The 22,008-nt window shown below is 46.1% G+C and overlaps 1 protein-coding gene across 1 annotated transcript in view; it reads right to left on the bottom strand.

Annotated features, from left to right (window-relative positions):
• Positions 1 to 4,858: 4,858 nt before the first annotated feature.
• Positions 4,859 to 22,008, bottom strand: part of LOC137638712 (uncharacterized) — a 68,745-nt gene continuing 51,595 nt past the window's right edge. Inside the window, exon 3 of the mRNA XM_068371033.1 lies at positions 4,859 to 6,380. Coding sequence (XP_068227134.1) covers positions 4,882 to 6,380 — 1,499 coding nt within the window. The 3' untranslated portion in view covers positions 4,859 to 4,881. The remainder of the gene's footprint in view (positions 6,381 to 22,008) is intronic.

Below are 22,008 nucleotides of genomic sequence, written 5' to 3'. Positions count from 1 at the left end.
CTGTAGCCCTTAATAGTGGGCGCTGAGAGGGAGCGAACATTTCTCAGATGTAGGAGAAAGTCTGCAATTTGGGCTACAGAGGTACTGGAAGAGGAAATGGATGATGACTTGCACCAGTCTCTAAAGACTTCCCACTTCGACTGGTAGACCTTGATGGTAGATGCTCTCCTAGCTCTCGCAATCGTTCTGGCTGCCCCCTTCGAAAATCCTCGAGCTCTTGAGAGTCTTTCGATAGTCTGAAGGCAGTCAGACGAAGCGCGGGGAGGCTTTGATGAAGACTCCTTACGTGGGGCTGCCGTAAGAGATCCATCCTTAAAGGTAGACTCCTTGGAACGTCTACCAGCCATTGAAGTACCTCTGTTACTCACTCTCTCGCGGGCCAGAGTGGAGCAACCAATGTCAACCTGGTCCCTTCGTGAGAGGTGAACTTCTGCAGCACCTTCTCTAGGATCTTGAAAGGTGGAAAGGCATAAACGTCCAGGTGAGACCAGTCCAGCAGGAAAGCGTCTATGTGAGCTGCCTCTGGATCTGGATCTGGAACTGGAAAGCAGTAAGTCGAGAGCCTCTTTGTCAGAGAGAGTAGCAAAAAGATCTATGGTGGTTAGACCCCATGTCATCCATAGCTTCTCGCACACAGTCTTATGCAACGTCCACTCCATGGAGATGACTTGTCCTCTTCTGCTGAGGCCGTCCGCCAAGACATTCATTTCTGCACAAATCTCGCCAAAGGAGAGATGTTACTGCCTTAAAAGGAGTTCCTTCTGATCCGTGGATCAAAGAACCGAGCCTTCCAGACTGTCCAGTGGAGCTCCCTAACCCAAATCCGCTGCATCTGAAAACAACACATGGTTTGGGTTCTTGATCGCAAGAGAAAGACCTTCTCGAAGTCTGATGTTGCTGTCCCACCAAGTCAGATATGTCTAGACTGAGTTGGAGATTGGGAAAGAGATACTCACTATGCCCTTCTCCTTGTTCCAATGTTTTAGATGAAATAGGAAAGGGCATAGGTTGAGTCTCCCCAGAGAGATAAACTACTCCAGCAATGAAAGAGTTCCCACGAGGCTAGTTCAAACTCTTACAGAGCAACTGTTTTTCTCTTGCAAGTGAAGGACTTTTAACAGAGCTTGTTCCATTCTTGCGGGAGACAAAAAGGGCCGAAAAATCAGACACTGTATCTCCATTCCCAAAAAAAGAATAGTCTGGGATGGGGTACTGTAAGTTACGACTTCTCTACGTTCACTATGAGACCTAGCTCCTTGGTTAGGTCTAATGTCCATTAGAGGCTCTCCAGACAGCGATATAATGACGACGCCCTGATTAGCCAGTCGTCAAAATAAAGGGAGGCTCTGAATCCTCAAAAAATGTAGAAAGCTTGCTACATTTTGCAAGGGCCTTTTAAAAACAAGAGGAGCAGGAATGAGGTAGGAGTACAGTGCTCGACAGTGGTACATTACTTTCCCGTCCACAAACCTCAGATGTAGTTGAAAGTTTGGATGAATCGGGATGTGGAAGTATGCATCCTGAAGGTCGAGAGAGACCATCCAGTCGCCTTCCCTTAATGCTGTCAAGACAGCTTGGTAGTCTTCATCGTGAAGTTTGTCTTGATAATGAACACATTGAGCGCACTTACATCTTAAGTACTCCTGCAGTGAACGTGGCTGCCAGATCATTGGAGCCATCCCTGATAGTCTTGTTCCTGCAGAGAACGTGGCTGTCAGATCATTGGAGCCATCCCTGATAGCCTTGTTTATGCATGACATAATTGTACAGCAAAACTTCAAACGCTCGAAAAACTCCTAACAGGAGATGGTCTAGCTCTGAAGCCGACCATAAAATCTTGGAGCGTCTCATGGCCAGGCGCCGGGAAGAGTCTATGAGGCTTGAGAAGTCTCTCTGGGCAGAGGCAGGAACTCCCAAGCCGAGAACTTCTCCCGTGTCATACCAGACGCTCGCTCTATAAGCCAGTTTAAAAGGAGGGAAAGCAAAGGCTGTCTCCCCCAAACTCCTCCTGGTGATCAACCAGTCGCCTAGAAAACGTAAAGCTCTCTTAGAAGAGCGAGAGAGCACTAGCTTAGAAAACAACGGCTTCGAAGTAGCTAGGCCTAGTGTAAACTCTGACGTTTAGGCGAACGAGGAGCAGCAGTTACAAAATGGTCCGGACAAAGATCCTTAAAAATCAGCATGATTTATTAAAAGTCCATAGAGGGCTGAGCAGCTTTAGGCTCCTCTCCGTCTGACAAAGTCCCCAAGGGAATATCAGTAGGAGGGGGATCAGCAACTACCTCATCTGAAGGAACCTCGTCCGACAATTGCCGAGTCTCAAGCAAGGGAGAGACCTGCCGTGGTGGCAATGCTTGACAAGCAGAGTCCACACGCAAAGGAGCATCAGTAGCAGTCAAGGACGCTACGTCATGTAACTGCTTAAAGGACTGACCAGCAACAACAACAGGTGCGGGAGGACGCTGGACGTCAAGTCGAGACTGCCTTGACTGCCTAGATAAGAGCAGTTAAAACAACTCTTGACTGCGGTGCTTGACGTTCAACGTCAAAACAAGGCAACTGAGCTGGTTGGCGAACGTCCTGAACGTTAACACGAGACTGCGGCAGCGGCTGAACGTCAACACGAGGCTGCGGCAGCGGCTGAAAGTCAACACGGGACTGCAGAGAGTGAGGATCCAAGTCACGTGACTGACGTGACAAACTACCGACATCACGTTTCATAACGTCAAAAGGACGAGTAAATGCTCATTTGGGCGGCTGACGGCCAGAGTCTCGTTTAGTGTAACGGCGACTCGAAAGCGAAGGTTCATCGTGAACCTGCTCAACGTCATACTTCTCCATAAGGGAGGCAAGCTTAGTCTGCATGTCCTGCAGGACAACCCATTTAGGATCAACAGGAGTCGGAACGGGCTGAGACGACGGTAACGTCTGTGTTGGCAAAACATTGCCTTTACCGCGACCCTCGGACCCCGTGTTACGCTTGCGTTTAATAGGCGAACCGTCTTCCGACGACTGCAAAGGGTCAGAGCTGTCCCCATGGCTACAGACAGGACGCTGGACCTGTCCTGAAGGGACTGACTTCCGCTTTAAGGGTCTAGAAACTTTGCTCCAAGGTTTCTTTTGCGAGAAGCCTTCGGATGACGAGGAGAAAAACAGCCTCGCTCGTCTTATGGTAGGGGCGATCTTGCTAGACACGCCCGATACCATAGAGGGAACGTTTGTTCGTTGGTTAAAGCCTCTCGTCCCCATAAGTCCTACGACATTACTTCTCCCTGGTAGCATGGGAGCCTGAAAGAGGTCTCGGACTAGGTGAACGACAAGCACGAACAGACGAACCCTCGGTCGCAACACTAAAAAACACTTTGCGCAATTATCACTTTATCACTACGATTTTCTGTTTTTGCACTTACTTCACTGAAATCGTATTTTTCAATAATTTCACATTAGGCATGAATAAAACTGATTTCTACCTGAAGCACGCAATTCTCCCCTACATCAAAAGGTTATAATTGCGAAATGAGTCGTATAATGTAAGCACATTAGTACAAGCAAAAATCAGTAAACATATATATTGAATAAAACGGAAATATATAAAGTTAAAAGGATCAGTGACTGGGGAGGAGACTAAACACTAGTTCATTAAAAACTACGTTTTCAATCTCTCACCGTACAGTGCCTTGGGAAGAGAATAAAAACTAAAAACGTTTTATCCTTTCTCCCCGTACAGAGACTTGGGACGAGAGTAAAAAACTGAATCGAGAACAACGTTACTCGCTTGGGACGAGAATAAAGATCGGAACGTTCTCTCTTCCTCTCTCCCTCTCCGTCTCTCTCTCTCTCTCTCTTGATTTCACACAGAAGAGAAAAGCCCACTCACCCTTCGTCAATAAACAGGTTATTTGACCAAAGGAAAAAACTGAAAGGACTAAGAAATTGAAAATTAACAAGTTCCTTTAAATTAGTATTTATAACACTTCAGTTTGAAAGAAGAATGAACAAAACGTCAAAATCGATTTACTCTTTCTGCAAAGTGAAACCGTGATTCTCTCTTTCTCTATCGTAACGATAGAGCGCAAACTGCATAGCATAAATAAACCAAACGTTAGTTCATCTTTGAAACAGCACAAAGACTATTCAAAGAAAATCTTTCATAAAATATCTACTAAAAAATATTCATTTCATAACTCTTACAGAGCAAATGATTTAAACTTAACGAAAATAAAAGTTGAATGGGCTCAACGTTGTTTAACTTCGGTTTCCAAGTTAGGACCGCCTACTCTCGGACTAGGGGAGGAATAGGTAAGGCCGCATATAAACAAAACATAAAATTTATCTTGATGTTTAGTATAAATGGAAAGCTAATCGAAGAGGCCCAATAAAGGCGGGTGAGATATAAAATATATAGAGGAAAATCTATAATTAACAACAACAATTTATAACGTGATAAGATAATTGCTAAAAGCCTAAAACACACTTCCGTACACTAAGGGAAGGGTCGGCCATCTTTACTCTATGGAAAAAACCAGAGATAAAAGAGCAAGGGCAAAACACTTTTACTCTCCTTTCAAAAGCATTTCTTTTGAGGATAGTATTGAATAATCCAACACGGCGAAAGCAATAAAACCAAAACCAAGTACTTCACCAATTCGGTAGAAAACTCGAGGTCATAATAGCGAGTGGAATCGACTTGTCGATGAAACCCACAGAGAAGAACTGGAGCTGTTTACATGTATATGCGGTATCTGGCCGATAGTCGGCGCTGGTGGGCACACCCGCTACCTTCATGGCGATCGCTCGCGAGTTTTTTAATTCTGTCGAGCCGTCGGAGACGTCAGCTATTATATATTCACCGGCTAAGTTTAATATTTAAAAAAACCTGATCTAGCTGGTAACACTTTGAGTCTTTGCCGGGAGATACTTTTCATACGACCAAACTCTGTTTGCCATGTTTGACAGTGCACATACTATGTGAACAATTTTGTCTAAGGTTGTATGAGTTTCTTTTTCAGAGACCTTTACCCAATTTATGGGAATTTTATTATCTAAAATCGTATATTTCTTTTTCAAAAGCTGAATAGCCCTTTTAATACGTACTAGTCTTGGATTATCTCCCTCCCCATTGTTCATCACAGCTTTCCCTTGACTTTTTATCGAGTTGGAGCTCCTGAGAGTTGCACCCATAACTGCAACAGCGTCATCAATACCCAGTTCTTTTTCAGTTAATATAACATCACCCGGGGTGATGTTTTCAAAAAATCCACTTTCAAGAGCAAGAGTTCTATCACTAACTTCTCCAAGCACTCCTTTCGAAATGAATATCACAGACCCCTGAGGGGCAATTGTCATGAGAAACCTTCTCACTGTCTGACCTTTACTTGTAGTATTCAAGTCGAGACTAGATCCACCATCAACTTTGTTGAATGTTGATGACGACCCACTTGACAGGTCTACTTGCAGGTCGAATGTGTCAGTTATATATACACAGTTCTGACAATCATTCAGCTCTGAAGGAAGTATTTTCCTCATATCTTCTCTGTTGGGCCACACAATACAAAGAGGAACTAGCTTCTTGAAAAGAAGATCGATTGTTTCATTAAACAATCTGGATATACCAGTCAAGTTAACATTAAATAATACTCCAAAAAATTTCATTGGTAAATTCAGCTTGATTTTCATCAAGGTAACCATAAGCTGCTGAAAACTACTTAACCTAACAAGATGCCGCTGATACTCACTAATAATGTCACTGAGAGCTTTCAACATATTATAGTTTTCTAAACCTGTTAAATACTTTACCTTTTCATCATTGTCCTTAAACATCTCAAGCTCCATGTCTTTAAACATATATTTCCCTTTAATTCTTGACAATTCACATCTTAAATTATAACATTCATCTTCCAGATTCTGAATGTAAGTATACTGCAAAATAGTTTGAGTACTTTGATCACTCACTGACTCAGCCCTCATAAGAAAACCTTGGATTTCTGGAGCAGAGTCAGTATCTTCCTCTTCACTACAAAATAATTCATCAAGCTCCACATAATCAGCATCATAACGGGCTTTCCTGGCTCTTCTGGGACGTCCTTTAGGCGTCTTAACCCCAGTTTTGAGTATCTTTGAACCTTTCTGACAATCCAAGTTTGTGTTATCAATGCTATTGTTATCACTTTCCTCTAAACAATAGAGCAATGTTTCAGGTTCCATAAAGGATGGATTGCAGTTTAAATCTGAGTCACTTCCTATGATCTTTGGTGAAGATGAAGTATTTGACAGCTGCTTAGATGCACTAACTACTTTAGATAACTGATCACTGGAACTGGATCCATCTTTGTTGCTGGATGCACCAGGAAATACTTCAGCAGTATTGGCTAACTTCTGCCCTGTAATAAAAAATGCAACTTGACAATACTTATAAATTGATGATGAGACTAGGAAAAGAAAATATATTAAAAATCATTCATGTTTCAGAGATATCAACTTCCTCTAATAGTGTAACTGGTAAAAATGTTTCAAACAGGTTTAGGTCAGTGTGTGTGTGCACACGCACATACACGCACAGTAAAAGTTCGCAATAAGAGACACAGCTATAACGGATTTCAGATAAAAGTTAGCAAAGGTCATCACAAAAAGAAGTAGCCTACATAGTTCTGAAATATTAATACTGTATACACTTACTGTATATTTATGTACATAAAGATAATAAAACCATTCTTATCTTATCTGTTATTGGCTTATCTTCATAATAAATAGCCTATTTGAGGAATAATTCTGCGGGTGTCAATGAAATATGTTATTTTCATTAGTAAAATAAATTTTTGAATATACTTACCCGATGATCATGTAGCTGTCAACTCCGTTGCCCGACAGAAATCTACGGTCGGGATACGCCAGCGATCGCTATACAGGTGGGGGTGTACTCACCAGCGCCATCTGTGGTCAGGTACTCCAGTACTTCTTGTCAACAAGACCTCAATTTTCTCCTCGGTCCACTGGTTCTCTATGGGGAGGAAGGGCGGGTCCTTTAAATCATGATCATCGGGTAAGTATATTCAAAAATTTATTTTACTAATGAAAATAACATTTTTCAATATTAATCTTACCCGATGATCATGTAGCTGATTCACACCCAGGGTGGTGGGTGGAGACCAGTACACATGTTAACAAAGAAGCTAAGTATCCCGTATTTCATTTTATTAGTTATTCAAAATAACAATATAAAATAAATAAGTACCTGGTAAGGAAGTCGACTTGAACCATTACTCTGCCTTTAATAAGTACGTCTTCCTTACTGAGCGTAGCGGTCCTCTTAGGATGCTGAACGACTCTTAGGTGCTGAAGTATAAAGGGCTGCAACCCATACTAAAGGACCTCATCACAACCTCTAACCTAGGCGCTTCTCAAGAAAGAATTGACCACCCGCCAAATCAACCAGGATGCGGAAGGCTTCTTAGCCGACCGTACAACCCAAAGACAACAATAAAAGTAATCAAGAGAAAGGTTAAAAAGGTTATGGGATTATGGGAATGTAGTGGCTGAGCCCTCACCTACTACTGCACTCGCTGCTACGAATGGTCCCAGGGTGTAGCAGTTCTCGTAAAGAGACTGGACATCTTTGAGATAGAATGATGCGAACACTGACTTGCTTCTCCAATAGGTTGCATCCATAACACTCTGCAGAGAACGGTTCTGTTTGAAGGCCACTGAAGTAGCCACAGCTCTCACTTCATGTGTCCTTACCTTCAGCAAAGCAAGGTCTTCTTCCTTCATATGAGAATGAGCTTCTCTAATCAGAAGCCTGATGTAGTAAGAAACTGCGTTCTTAGACATTGGTAGCGAAGGCTTCTTAACAGCACACCATAAGGCTTCTGATTGTCCTCGTAAGGGTTTTGACCTTTTCAGATAGTACCTAAGAGCTCTGACTGGGCAAAGTACTCTCTCCAACTCGTTACCCACCAAGTTGGATAGGCTAGGGATCTCGAACGATTTAGGCCAAGGACGTGAAGGAAGCTCGTTTTTAGCCAAAAAACCGAGCTGCAAGGAACATGTAGCCGTTTCCGATGTGAAACCTATGTTCCTGCTGAAGGCGTGGATCTCACTTACTCTTTTAGCTGTTGCTAGGCATACGAGGAAAAGAGTTTTTAATGTGAGGTCCTTGAAAGAGGCTGATTGGAGCGGTTCAAATCTAGATGACATCAGGAACCTTAGGACCACGTCTAGATTCCAGCCTGGAGTGGACAACCGACGTTCCTTAGAGGTCTCAAAAGACCTAAGGATGTCCTGTAGATCTTTGTTGGAGGAAAGATCCAAGCCTCTGTGGCGGAAAACCGTTGCCAACATACTTCTGTAACCCTTGATCGTAGGAGCTGATAGGGATCTAACGTTCCTTAGATGTAACAGGAAGTCAGCAATCTGGGTTACAGTGGTACTGGTTGAGGAAACTGCATTGGCCTTGCACCAGCTTCGGAAGACTTCCCATTTAGATTGATAGACTCTGAGAGTGGATGTCCTCCTTGCTCTGGCAATCGCTCTGGCTGCCTCCTTCGAAAAGCCTCTAGCTCTTGAGAGTCTTTCGATAGTCTGAAGGCAGTCAGACGAAGAGCGTGGAGGCTTGGATGTACCTTCTTTACGTGAGGTTGACGCAGAAGGTCCACTCTTAGAGGGAGAGTCCTGGGAACGTCGACCAGCCATTGCAGTACCTCTGTGAACCATTCTCTCGCGGGCCAGAGGGGAGCAACCAACGTCAGCCGTGTCCCTTTGTGAGAGGCAAATTTCTGAAGTACCCTGTTGACAATCTTGAACGGCGGGAATGCATACAGGTCGAGATGGGACCAATCCAGCAGAAAGGCATCCACGTGAACTGCTGCCGGGTCTGGAATCGGAGAACAATACAATGGGAGCCTCTTGGTCATCGAGGTAGCGAACAGATCTATGGTTGGCTGACCCCACAGGGACCAAAGTCTGCTGCAAACATTCTTGTGAAGGGTCCACTCTGTGGGGATGACCTGACCCTTCCGGCTGAGGCGATCTGCCATGACATTCATATCGCCCTGAATGAACCTCGTTACCAGCGTGAGCCTTCGATCTTTTGACCAAATGAGGAGGTCCCTTGCGATCTCGAACAACTTCCTCGAATGAGTCCCCCCCTGCTTGGAGATGTAAGCCAAGGCTGTGGTGTTGTCGGAGTTCACCTCCACCACCTTGTTTAGCTGGAGGGACTTGAAGTTCATTAAGGCCAGATGAACCGCCAACAACTCCTTGCAATTGATGTGAAGTGTCCTCTGCTCCTGATTCCATGTTCCCGAGCATTCCTGTCCGTCCAATGTCGCACCCCAGCCCGAGTCTAATGCGTCCGAGAAGAGACGGTGGTCGGGGGTCTGAACAGCCAACGAAAGACCTTCCTTGAGAAGAATGCTGTTCTTCCACCACGTTAGAGTAGACCTCATCTCTTCGGAAACAGGAATTGAGACCGTCTCTAGCGTCATGTCCTTGATCCAGTGAGCAGCCAGATGATACTGAAGGGGGCGGAGGTGGAGTCTCCCTAACTCGATGAACAGGGCCAGCGATGAAAGTGTCCCTGTTAGACTCATCCACTGCCTTACTGAGCATCGGTTCCTTCTCAGCATGCTCAGGATGCACTCTAGGGCTTGGTTGATCCTTGGGGCCGACGGAAAAGCCCGAAAAGCTCGACTCTGAATCTCCATACCCAGGTAAACAATGGTCTGGGATGGGACGAGCTGGGACTTCTCTAAATTGACCAGGAGGCCCAGTTCCTTGGTCAGATCCATAGTCCATCTGAGATTCTCCAGACAGCGACGACTTGTGGGAGCTCTTAAAAGCCAGTCGTCTAAATAGAGGGAGGCTCTGATGTCTGCCAAGTGAAGGAATTTCGCAATATTCCTCATCAGTCGCGTAAACACAAGAGGTGCCGTGCTTAGGCCAAAGCACAGGGCTTGGAACTGGTACACAACCTTTCCAAAGACGAACCTCAGGAAAGGTTGGGAGTCTGGATGGATGGGGACGTGAAAGTATGCGTCTTTCAGGTCTAACGAGACCATCCAGTCCTCCTGCCTGACCGCTGCTAGGACCGACTTCGTCGTCTCCATCGTGAACGTCTGCTTGGTGACATAAGCATTGAGCGCACTGACGTCCAGCACCGGTCTCCAACCTCCTGTCTTCTTGGCTACCAGGAAGAGACGGTTGTAAAAGCCCGGGGATTGATGGTCCCGGACTATGACCACTGCCTCCTTTTGTAGCAAGAGCGACACCTCTTGTTGCAACGCTAGCCTCTTGTCCTTCTCCTTGTAGTTGGGAGAGAGGTTGATGGGAGATGTAGCTAGAGGGGGATTGCGGCAGAACGGAATTCTGTATCCCTCCCTCAACCACTTCACAGACTGAGCGTCTGCACCTCTGCTCTCCCAAGCTTGCCAGAAGGTCTTGAGTCTGGCTCCTACAGCTATCTGGAGATGAAGGCAGTCAAAACTTGCCTCTTGTGGACTTGGACCCCTTCTTGGACTTGCCACGGTGACTGTCTGCACGGGTACCTCCTCTGCTGGAGGTTCTGCCACGAAAGGGCGGGATGAACCTGGAAGCAGGTGTATCAACTGCTAAGGGGCGGTAAGGTTTAGGCACGGAAGGTAAGGTCTTAGCCTTACGTGCAGAAGAAGCCATGAGGTCATGCGTATCCTTCTGGAGAAGAGAGGCAGCCATCCCCTTAATTAACTCCTCCGGAAACAGACACTTGGAAAGAGGAGCAAACAGCAACTCTGACCTCTGGCAAGGGGTGATACCAGCAGATAAGAAGGAGCACAGATGTTCTCTTTTCTTGAGGACCCCTGATACATAAGAAGCCGCAAGCTCGCCAGACCCATCCCGTATTGCCTTGTCCATGCTGGACATGATCAGCATGGCTGAGTCCTTGTCAGAAGGGGAAGTCTTCCTGCTTAAGGCTCCCAGACACCAATCGAGGAAGTTGAATATCTCGAAGGCACGAAAGACTCCCTTTAACAAGTGATCAAGATCTGAAAAGGACCAGCAGATCTTCGAACGTCTCATAGCCGACCTGCGGGGAGAGTCAACCAGACTTGAGAAGTCGGCCTGGGCAGAGGCAGGAACCCCCAAGCCAGGTTCCTCTCCCGTGGCATACCAGACGCCCGACTTAGAAGCCAGCTTGGGAGGAGGAAACACAAAAGAGGTCCTTCCTAGTTGCTTCTTGGACTGCAACCAATCCCCCATAACCCTCAAAGCTCTCCTTGATGATCTGGCGAGAACAAGCTTGGTGAAGGCAGGCGCGGTAGTCTGCATGCCCAGAGCAAACTCGGAGGGAGGAGAACGAGGGGTTGCAGACACAAAGTGTTCAGGGTACAACTCTCTGAACAAAGCAAGGACTTTGCGAAAGTCTAAGGAGGGTGGCGAAGACTTGTGTCCTTCAACATCAGAGTGAGGATCATCTAGATGAGCAGCTTCATCCTCAGAAACCTCCTCACCCGACAGGTGAGTTGTAAGAGGCAAAGGCAGAGCAGCAAGCTGAACGGCTGAATCCTGCAGAACGGGTGCATGCGTACCTGCGGATCCATCATCATGCCTCTGCTGGACAGACTGTGAGCTGACAACAACAAAAGCAGAGGGCCGGTGAGAGGGAGGGTCTGCGGTGGGCTGAGGAGCATGCGGTGTGGTATGCAGAGCATGCTGTAAGGCATGCGGCTCATGCTGCATGGCATGCGGCTCATGCTGCATGGGATGCGGCTCATGCTGCATGGTATGAGGCTCATGCTGCATGGTATGCGGCTCATGCTGCATGGGATGAGGCTCATGCTGCATGGTATGAGGCTCATGCTGCATGGAATGCGGCTCATGCTGCATGGTATGCGGAGCATGCTGTAAGGTCTGCAGAGCATGCTGCATGGGCTGAGGAGAATGCCGCATAGTGCTGGAACCCGGCAACTCCCGATGCGGCAGCTCACGCATGTAAGCAGAAGGTGCAGCACGAACATGCGTCTGGCAGTGAGGACTGCGCAACGGTGGAGGAGCTCTCACAGGAGGAGGGGTGTTAACCTTCTCTGCATGATACTCCTGCATAAAAGCCGCAAGCTGAGACTGCATAGTCTGCAGCATGGACCACTTAGGGTCTACAGTGGTTGGAGCAGAGGCCTGTTGAGGGACCACTCTACCTCTCTTGGGAGGTGTGCAGTCATCAGAAGACTGCGGCGAGTCCGAACTGACCCAGTGGCTACACCTGGGCCGTTGGACTAGCTCGGAAGGGACTTTACGCTTGAGCGGTCGTGAGACCTTAGTCCACCGTTTCCTCCTGGAAACCTCTTCCACAGACGAGGAATGTAAGGGCTCATTCGTCTGGGAGTGGAAGGGACGATCCTTAGTAGATACGTCCGCAACCACTGAGGATACATCTGTGCGCCGATCAAGGCCTGCCGAACCCTTTGGTCCTTCGACATTGCTTCTCCCCTGGGCTTGGGAGCTTGCAAGAGGTCCCGGACTGGGAGGACGACTGGCACGCACAGATGCATCCTCATGCGCAACACTGACACTGACACTATGCACAGCACTAGCACTAACACTTCCCACTGCACTCTTCGCTTTCAGCTCTCTGACATCTGCCAAGAGCTGATTGCGGTCACTAACCAATGACTCCACCTTATCACCGAGAGCCTGAATGGCACGCAACATATCAGCCATTGCAGGCTGAGCACTCGTAGCAGGTTCGGGGGTCACCACCACAGGGGAAGGAAAAGGTTGAGGGGCATGGGGAGAGGAAATATCCAAAGAGCGAGAAGAACTCCTCCTATCTCTCTCCTTCTCTAACCTACGAGTATATCTGAGGAATTCATTAAAATCGAATTCCGAAAGCCCAGCACATTCCCCACATCGATCTTCCAATTGACAGGATTTTCCCCTACAATTGGAACATACGGTGTGAGGATCAACAGAGGCCTTCGGAAGACGCCTATTACAAGTCCTAACACTACATCGCCTGTATTTAGGAACTTGGGAATGGTCAGACATCTTGAATTTTAGAAGTAGTCAAAGGGGGAATTCCAAAGTAAAGCAAAGATCGTTAACCAATGAATCAAATTAATACCAAAAGCTTGCTAAGCTAAGCTAAAGCTTCCTGTACAGCGAAGGCTAAATTTCAGAGCAAATACTTCACCAAATCGTGAACAAAAGACTCCAAAATCAACAGCGTATCCATGTAGGTCTTGCCGGTGGCACGACAGAGGAAAAATTGAGGTCTTGTTGACAAGAAGTACTGGAGTACCTGACCACAGATGGCGCTGGTGAGTACACCCCCACCTGTATAGCGATCGCTGGCGTATCCCGACCGTAGATTTCTGTCGGGCAACGGAGTTGACAGCTACATGATCATCGGGTAAGATTAATATTGAAAAAGACTTTTTTCGATGCGAGCCCAACTGAAAAAATGTAATCACACCGTGCAGATTTTGTCATTAGCTGATTTAAAGCTACCAATACCAAGGAAATGGGCACATATGAATAACAAATATTCTTAATGTATGCAAAGATATGTTGTTTCACTTACTGTATCATTAGAAATTCAAAATAACGAAATTAAGCCCTTTCTACTGTATATAATATTTTTCTTACATAGTATACACTGCATTTTAGATTCGGCATGAATTAATTCTAATAGTCAGGCCTCCTTCATCATGAGGCTCAATACTTCACAGTATTCTAGAAGTTTTATTCCAGGTGTGACCAAGTTGTGGAATGATCTTCCTAATTGGGTAGTTGAATCACTAGAACTTCAAAAGTTCAACCTTGCAGCAAATGTTTTTATGTTTAACAGGCTGACATAAGTCTTTTTATAGTTTATATTTGACATACAGGTATCTGTTTTGATGCCAGCTCATGGAGAGGTTGAGTAGTATAGTCTACGTAGTCCCAGTTTGGTCCAATTGCCGATCGACTGCTGTTTATGGACGGTTTGGGCCAGGGACTGCAAAATCAGGAAAATCTGATAGAAAATCCTTGCGGTCTGGACTACCACAACAACGCTAGTTTGTGGTTCCGGACGCGTCAATGCTCCCGGCGATCGTTTAGAACGACCCGTGGCGATTGGCTCTTCATGACCCGTTTCTCAGAGGGCATGTTGACAATAGCAGGAGGTGGTCCCCGTCCGGTAGGAGATTTTGAATGATATTCGCCGGGTTTACAATTCATCTTCCCTTAATACGAGCGCCCGTCAGTGGAAGAGCTAATACGGGTAGACAAGGTTCCCAAGGACACCGTTATCTAGCCAAAAGAGCAAGCTCGGTCCACCTGGGTCCGGACTTTAAATGAGTGGGAATGTGTCAATACCAAGTTAACCCCTCATAAGAATACATACACTATGTTCGAGGTGGACGGGCAAACCCCGACACCATGTACCACCAAGGTAGTAGGCCTTACCTTACAGGTGGATATGGAAGGCAAGCCCATGCCGCAACTAAGGAATACGGAACTAACTTCCCTGTTGTTCCCGGGAGGCCAAGAATGCTGGATCGATGCACCTGTTACTTTCACGGCAGGGTCATTGAACTAGGACTGTGCCACCACACAGTTTAGTGAACGACTCCCCGGACTTCCAGACTCTCTGATTAAGATAGAATATGGTGCAAGAACCAGGCTGGGCAGATCTATCAACTCAGCCACGATGACGGAGATAACTTTGTTAGCCTACGAAAAGAGCCACTTTTTTAAGATCCTGACAAAGAATTTGCCTCACGCACTACAGTGTGATACATATGACCTTGCAGCAGTCCGTCACAATTGCCGGAAGCTCGTCTTACTTGAGGACTCCATTAGGCATGAGCTTAACAGGTTACTTAAGGCCTCAATCTGGGGAGCGGACTTCTTCCTGGAGGACGTGGTAAATAGCGTCCTCGGAGAAGCAGCTAGAGTCAACCAAAGCCTCAGAGTCCAGTGGGGTCTAATTCTAAAACAAAAATTCGAGCCCACCGGACCACAATCACGAGGCAGGAGATGACCAAGGAAGTTTCAGTCCTTCCAAAGGCCACAGGCTCAGGATGTGCTACAGGCAATGCCAGTATCCCAGGTGAGCCAGCCTTCCACCTCAAGAACCCAGCCACAAAATCAGTATGTGTGGGTAAGCCAACCACCTCAACAACCGATAGCCACTATTCCGTTTATTGCGCCTGGCGTATCATCCTTCCTTCGAAACACAGGGAGTGTTTCACGGATATAATACGCATGCAAGAGGTAGTAGAGCTAGGGGAGCCTTCCTGCATAGAGGCGGCGGAAGAGCTTCCAGGAGAGGTAGAGTATTTCGAGGGAGCTGTGGAAGCAGGCCTTCTGCAAACCAGTGAGACTCCCCAGGTGGGAGGAAGGCTGTACCTCTTTCGGAGCCGTTGGGCGTTCAGTAATTGGCAAACGTCATAATGAAAGTTCTGGGGTGTATATGGATGAAAAGGCCCCCTCCACCAACCAGTTTTTATCAGATTCCAACAGCAGACTTAACACTTTACACAGATCTTCTTCTGAAGAAAGCAATAAAAGAGGTAATATGCTTAAAATTTCAAGCACGTTTGTTCAGTGCCAAAGAAAGACTCGGACAAACGAAGAGTAACCTAGATTTGTCCTATTTGAATACATATATTCAATGCGACTAGTTCCATATGCTGACCGTCTCACAGGCGAGGACCTTATGTCCCAGTGGGGCCATCACCACCTCTATTGATCTTACAGGCGTTTATTTTCATGTTCCGATAGCATGGCTTTTTCGTCCTTTCCTAGGATTCAAGCTAGGCAAACGGGCTTACACCTTCAAGGTGATGCCATTCGGACTCAACATAGCGACCAGGTTATTCACTAAGTTGGCGGAGACAATAGTCCAAGAGATGAGGACTCAAGGAATACAGTTAGTGGCCTACCTAGACGGTTGATTTATCTGGGCCAACAGCGTCAAGGAATGCCGCAAGGCCTCGGGCACAGTAAAATTTCTGGAATACTTAGGTTTCAAAATAAATTTCAAAAAGTCCCGTCTTTCTCCAGCAATGTGCTTCCAGTGGTTAGGTCTTTAATGGATCCTGACCACACACAAGCAGTCGATTCCACCACAGAAGGGGATAGAGATAGTAAGAAACACAAGAGGATCTCTCAAGGTCAAACTAACGACCCAGAGAAACCAAGAAAGAATCCTAGGTTTACTCCAGTTTCCCTCAGTAACAGACACATTACTGAGAGTCAATCTGGAAGACATCAATTGAGTTTGGCAGTCCAAAGCAAATGAGAAATATCGAGACAAAATTTCTCGGATTCCACCTACACTATGGAAAAGACTTCAACAATGGACGAAGGTCAAAAACCTGGCAAACTCAGTACCTTTACGATACCCAGTGACAACACTGGTGGTCCATTTAGATGACTCCCTAAGCGTTTAGGGAGGCTATTCCCAATACGAATAGGTCCAGGGGTTGTGGACAGTGACACTCCGACAACTATACATCAATATCTTAGAAGTCATGGAAGTGTTCTTGACTCTAATGAGTCTTTCCAGGTCACAGAAACAACATATCAGTCTAATACTAGACAGCCAAGTGATAGTCCACTCCATAAACAGGGGAGGTTCCAAATCAAGTCACGTAAATCAAATGATGGTAGCTATCTTTTCAATGGCAACAGGGAACCTTTGACACCTGTCAGCTGTTTACTTGGAGGGAGTAAGAAATGTGGTTGGGGATGATCTAACAAGGACACCTCCGCGGGAGTCGGAATGGTCCTTGGCCTAAAAGTCATTTAATTGGACCTGCCAACAGGTTCCGGGTCTCCAAGTAGACCTATTTGCCACGGAATCCAACCACAAGCCACAATGTCATGTGGCCCCCAACCTGGACCCTCTGGCCTATGTCACAAATGACATGTCCATAGATTGGAACAACTGACGGAGGATTTACCCGATCCCACATTTAAACATGCTAATGAAAGTCCTGGACATGCTCAGGACTTTCAAAGGTCGGATTGCCCTCGTAGCGCTCAATTGGCCCAATGCAACTGGTTCCCTATCTTGGTGGAACTAGGACTCCGACCTCGGCGGATTCCCGAACCAAGTTAACACGGATGATACTATCTCACAGTGTGTCTGCTTCCTCACGAATTCAGAGTGCCTTCACTTTATGGACTATCTGAGATTTGCAGCACAAAGAGATGCTGAGAATGACCCTTTTAACACATTGTCCCTAGTGTCAGGTATATGAGATTCTACCCTTCGGCAATATGATTCTGATGTAAGAAAGTTAGCCAATTTCTGGAAGACTCAGAGGTTCGGACGCTGACTACAAATCTGGCAGTTACCTTTTTCAGAACTTTCTTGGAAGGAGGCCTGGCCAATAATACTATCACTATGATTAAATCTGCTTTAAAGAAAATATTTCAGATCGGGTTCAATATTAATCTTGCAGATTCTTATTTTTCGTCTATTCCATGAGCCTGTACTAGACTAAAACCAGTAACTCGCCCTCACGCAGTTTCATGGGTTTTAAATGATGTCCTTGATCTAGATTCTGACTTTGATATTGACTCATGCACTTATATAGCGCTTCTTAGGAAGACATTATTTTTTATAAGTTTATCCTCAGGAGCCAGAATATCCGAACTCTCAGCATTATCTAGAGAACCAAATCATATTGATTTTCTTTCTTCTGGTGGAATTTTATTCTTTCTAGATAGAAAATTCTTAGAAAAGAATGAGGATCCACAGAATAGATGATCCCCGTGGAAGATTGTCCCACTTCCACAGGATCTATATCTGTGCCCAGTTATCACTCTGGAAAACTATTTAAATAGACCTTCTTTGAAGTCTTCAGGACCTTTGTTTATTAGAAAGGATGGAGGAACCATTTCCCTGAAAGGAATCAGACAATAGATTCTTTATTTTATTAAAAGAACCAAGCCGGAATCTGTACCACATGCCCAAGATATCCAGGCTGTAGCAACATCAGTAAATTATTTTCGTCACATGAATTTTGAAAGATTAAAAAGATATAGTGGTTCCTCCAGATTTAACACAACCATTATAACAGGGTCCTATCTTCCTATATATTTTCCCTCTTAGTGCCTTGTCTCCTAATAAGGAGCAGGGCGACACCTGCCTTCCCTTTTTCCCCTACCTTAACATTGACCTTTATTTGGGGTGTAATTAAGAGATTGGTATATTAAGGATTTTAGTAAAACACTCTTAATTAAATTACTCTATTTTTAACTCAGTTCCTTAACTTTTTGTGTATTTCCAAGATTATGGGACCAATTCTCTGTTACTATTTCACAGAGCGACACAGGTTGAGCCCAGAAAAGGGATTTTGACGAAGGAAATATCTATTTCTGGGCGAGGAACGTGTGTCGCCCAAGTGAACCCTCCCTCCTTTTTCCTCACCCTAGGCTGGCCCAAGCTTGGGGTGCTAGTAGGAATGATGGGAGAAGGTTAGGTAGTGGTGGTGGGGTTGGGGTTGGGGGGGGGGGGCAGTAGCTTTAGAGAACGACACCTCGTAGTAACCGGGGATGTTGAAGAAGGAGAAGTCTAATTGAAAAGGGACCTCTGGTAGTGGTTTCACTCGCCCCAGTTTTTATACCGACACCCTATAGGGGTGAGCGAGCTGGGTATATTCCTGCTATTCCATGCAACTTTTTTCTCTGGTATATTTAGCAGTATTTATACCTTAGAAATGGTGATTTAAGGAGCATTTCACTGGGCGACACAGGTTCCTCACCCAGAAATAGATTTTTCCTTCATCAAAATCCCTTATTACAGACAGTAGCCGCTAACGGCAGAGTGTGCGGAGGAGGAGGAGGGAGAGAGGATGGGGAGGAGAGAGACTTGACGGCAACAAATTTGGTACGCAATACTTTTATAACTTTTTTTAAATTCAACCTAAATGAAATTCAACTTTAAATCTAACTTTAATGAAATTACCTTACTGTACACACACTTAAAAGATAAAATATTAATCTTACGTTACACTAAACTTAATTCTACATTTTGTTTTCCTTTTCATTTTATTACTTTTCTTCTTCCGGCTTGGCTCTTTTTGCCTCGCTTTCACCTGCACTTTTTGACAGCCTTTTTAAAAGGAACCTATCTAGGGAGGTTTGCTTTTGTCTTCCCTTCAAAATGTTACGAAAAAGACGCACGCAAGTGTTGTCACAATAGGCTAACGCACAACCACTCGCCAACTTGTCCAGGTGCCTCTTTTCCATAAAATGAAAAAACTCCTGCCACTTCGCTAACACGTCTTTGATTTCTGCCGTAAAAAGGCGGTCATCGTCTTCCACCTCCTCCTCGCTACTGAGCTCCTGCAACACCTCCGAATGTTGCATCTTCTGGAGCTCGATCAATTCCTGTCGTGAGCTCTTTCTGATGCTCCTCGACAAGGTCGTTCACGTCTGCCTCGTCTACCTCCAGCCCCATGGACTTTCCAAGAGACATGATTTCATCCATCACAACAGGTTCGGGGTCATCAGGGTCTGTCGTATCGAACCCTTCAAAGTCCCTCTCAGCGACGGAAGCTGGCCACAATTTCTTCCACGCTGAATTAAGAATTCGTTTTATGACACCCTGCCATGCATCGTCAATAATTTTCAAGCAATATACGATGATGAAATGTTCCTTCCAAAATTCCCGAAGGGTGAGATTGGTGTTGTCTGTGACATCGAAACATTTCTTGAATAAATGCTTCGTGTACAGTTTCTTGAAGTTAGAAATAAGTTGTTGGTCCATGGGCTGGAGGAGTGGCGTGGTGTTGGGCAGGAGATAAAGGACCTTGATGAACCTAAATTCATCAAGTGTGTCCTCTTCGTGACCAGGAGGGTGATCAGGGGCATTGCCAAGGACCAAGAGACATTTCAATGACAGGTTTTCTGGGGCGACCTGTGACGGCCGGTAAAAGAAGTCCTTCTTTACACTTTTCTAATATAAATCTTCCAAATATACTAGAGAAAGATAAAAGCATGGAATGCAGAGGTTACTACCCTAGCGCGATCACCTTGTGGGTGTCGTGTATACAACAGGGGCGTGTGAAAACCACTATTCACAGCTGAACCAAAGCACAGATTAACCCATTCTGTGAAGAAATGCCGCGTAACCCAAGCCTTAGCATTAGCGCGCCACATCACTTGCAGTTTTTCTTTCAAGATCCTTTGGCTCTTGAAAGCACGTGGGTTTTCAGAGTGGTACATCAGCAGTGGCTTGACCTTACAGTCACCGATGGCATTGGCACACAAGGCTAGAGTTAATAGGTCTTTCATGGGTTTATGGCCTGGTAGTCTCTTCTCTTCTGCTGTGATGAAAGTCCTCCTGGGCATTTTCTTCCCAAAAATGCCAGTTTTATCACAGTTGAAGGCTTATTGGGGGAGGAAGCCATGCCGGGCGATAACCGAGGCAAATGTTGTGACGAAGTCCGCCGCGGCTTTCGCGTCGGAACTTGCTGCTTCCCCATGCCTCACAACCGAGTGTATCCCGGTCCGTTTCTTGAAATTATCCAGCCAGCCACGACTGGCTTTGAAGGTTTCCGCTGGCGTCAAAGTCTCCCCTTTCTCGGCTGCTTGCTTCCCTTTCAAGTCATCAGAGATTCTACTGGCCTTCTCACATATGATCGTCTCGGTCACGCTATCTCTCACCAACTGTTTCTCCATTATCCAAATTAAAAGAAGCCTCTCCATCTCGTCGTCAATATCACTACGCAGCTTGGAAAGGATGGTTACTCCTTTGGAAGGCTTGGTGATCTTTATAGCATCCTTCTGCTTGAGGATGGTACATATAGTCGATGTACTCATCTCATATTGGCGCGCCAGCTCAGTCACTCTTACACACCTCTCATGTTTTGCGATTATTTTATGCTTCATCTCCATTGTCATCATACGCTTTTTCTTTTCATTACTCTGGTTTCCACTCTCTTGCTTTTTACCCATTGTTTATCTAATTAATTATGCACTGAATCACACAAAAAACACGTAAAAAACAAAACAATACGGCCGATGCTCAAAGATAACTTTACACGACGAAGATCCGACGGGAAAGACCGAGCAATGCTGTCCTTGTGAGCAGCCTCTCGCACACGCAGCCACCTGGCGGCCACATAGGGAACTACTATACCTCGTACAGTATCTCAAATTTTTCCTCATATCTCAGGATAAAAATTTGCTCGGAACTCTCCTGGTATCTCAACATTTTCTCTGACTAAATTGGCAGAGGCCATTAACTGTGTCGGGGGCTCATCAGGAGATCCAGAGGTATGGGTAACATTGTTAATGTTATTCATTATTATATTGTTGGGTGGGCAAGAATAGTCTGCTAGGCAAGACGAGTCTGCTGGGCGAGACAAGTCTTCTAGACGAGACGAGATCTGGGCGAGACAAGTCTTGGTGGACAAGACGAGATCTGGACAAGACAAGTCAGCTGGCTGAGGTGAGTTAGCTGGGCGTAGCGAGTCTGCTGGACGAGACGAGACGGCCGGGCGAGACGAGACTGCCGGGCGAGACGAGCCTGCCGGGCGTGACGAGACTGCCGGGCGAGACGAGACTGCCGGGCGAGACGAGACTGCCGGGCGAGACGAGACTGCCAGGAGAGGCGAGACAAGACTGCCAGGAGAGGTGAGACGAGACTGCCAGGAGAGGCGAGACGAGACTGCCAGGAGAGGCGAGACAAGACTGCCAGGAGAGGTGAGACGAGACTGCCAGGAGAGGCGAGACGAGACTGCCAGGAGAGGTAAGACGAGACTACCAGGAGAGGCGAGACGAGACGAGACTGCCGGACGGGGCGAGAAGTCTTCTCGGCGACGAGGTCTGTTCCGGGGAGCAAAGGCGGGGAATGGACAAATTCAATTCCTGCCAGACGAATTCCATGAATGGGGAAACCAAACAGGTGAAGGAAGTCTCTCCCACGGACAGGTTAGGCAACCAACCTCTGTTGCCACTGTCAACAATTCTCCCCACAAGCGGGAAGATTGTAGGACAGCGGCTGGTGAAGGGTGATCTATATCGCATGCA

The sequence above is a fragment of the Palaemon carinicauda genome, chromosome 3 (assembly GCF_036898095.1).
Source record: "Palaemon carinicauda isolate YSFRI2023 chromosome 3, ASM3689809v2, whole genome shotgun sequence".
Classification (NCBI taxonomy): domain Eukaryota; kingdom Metazoa; phylum Arthropoda; class Malacostraca; order Decapoda; family Palaemonidae; genus Palaemon; species Palaemon carinicauda.
Note: the sequence above shows the minus strand (reverse complement) of the source record. Positions and strands in the feature narration are given on the sequence as shown.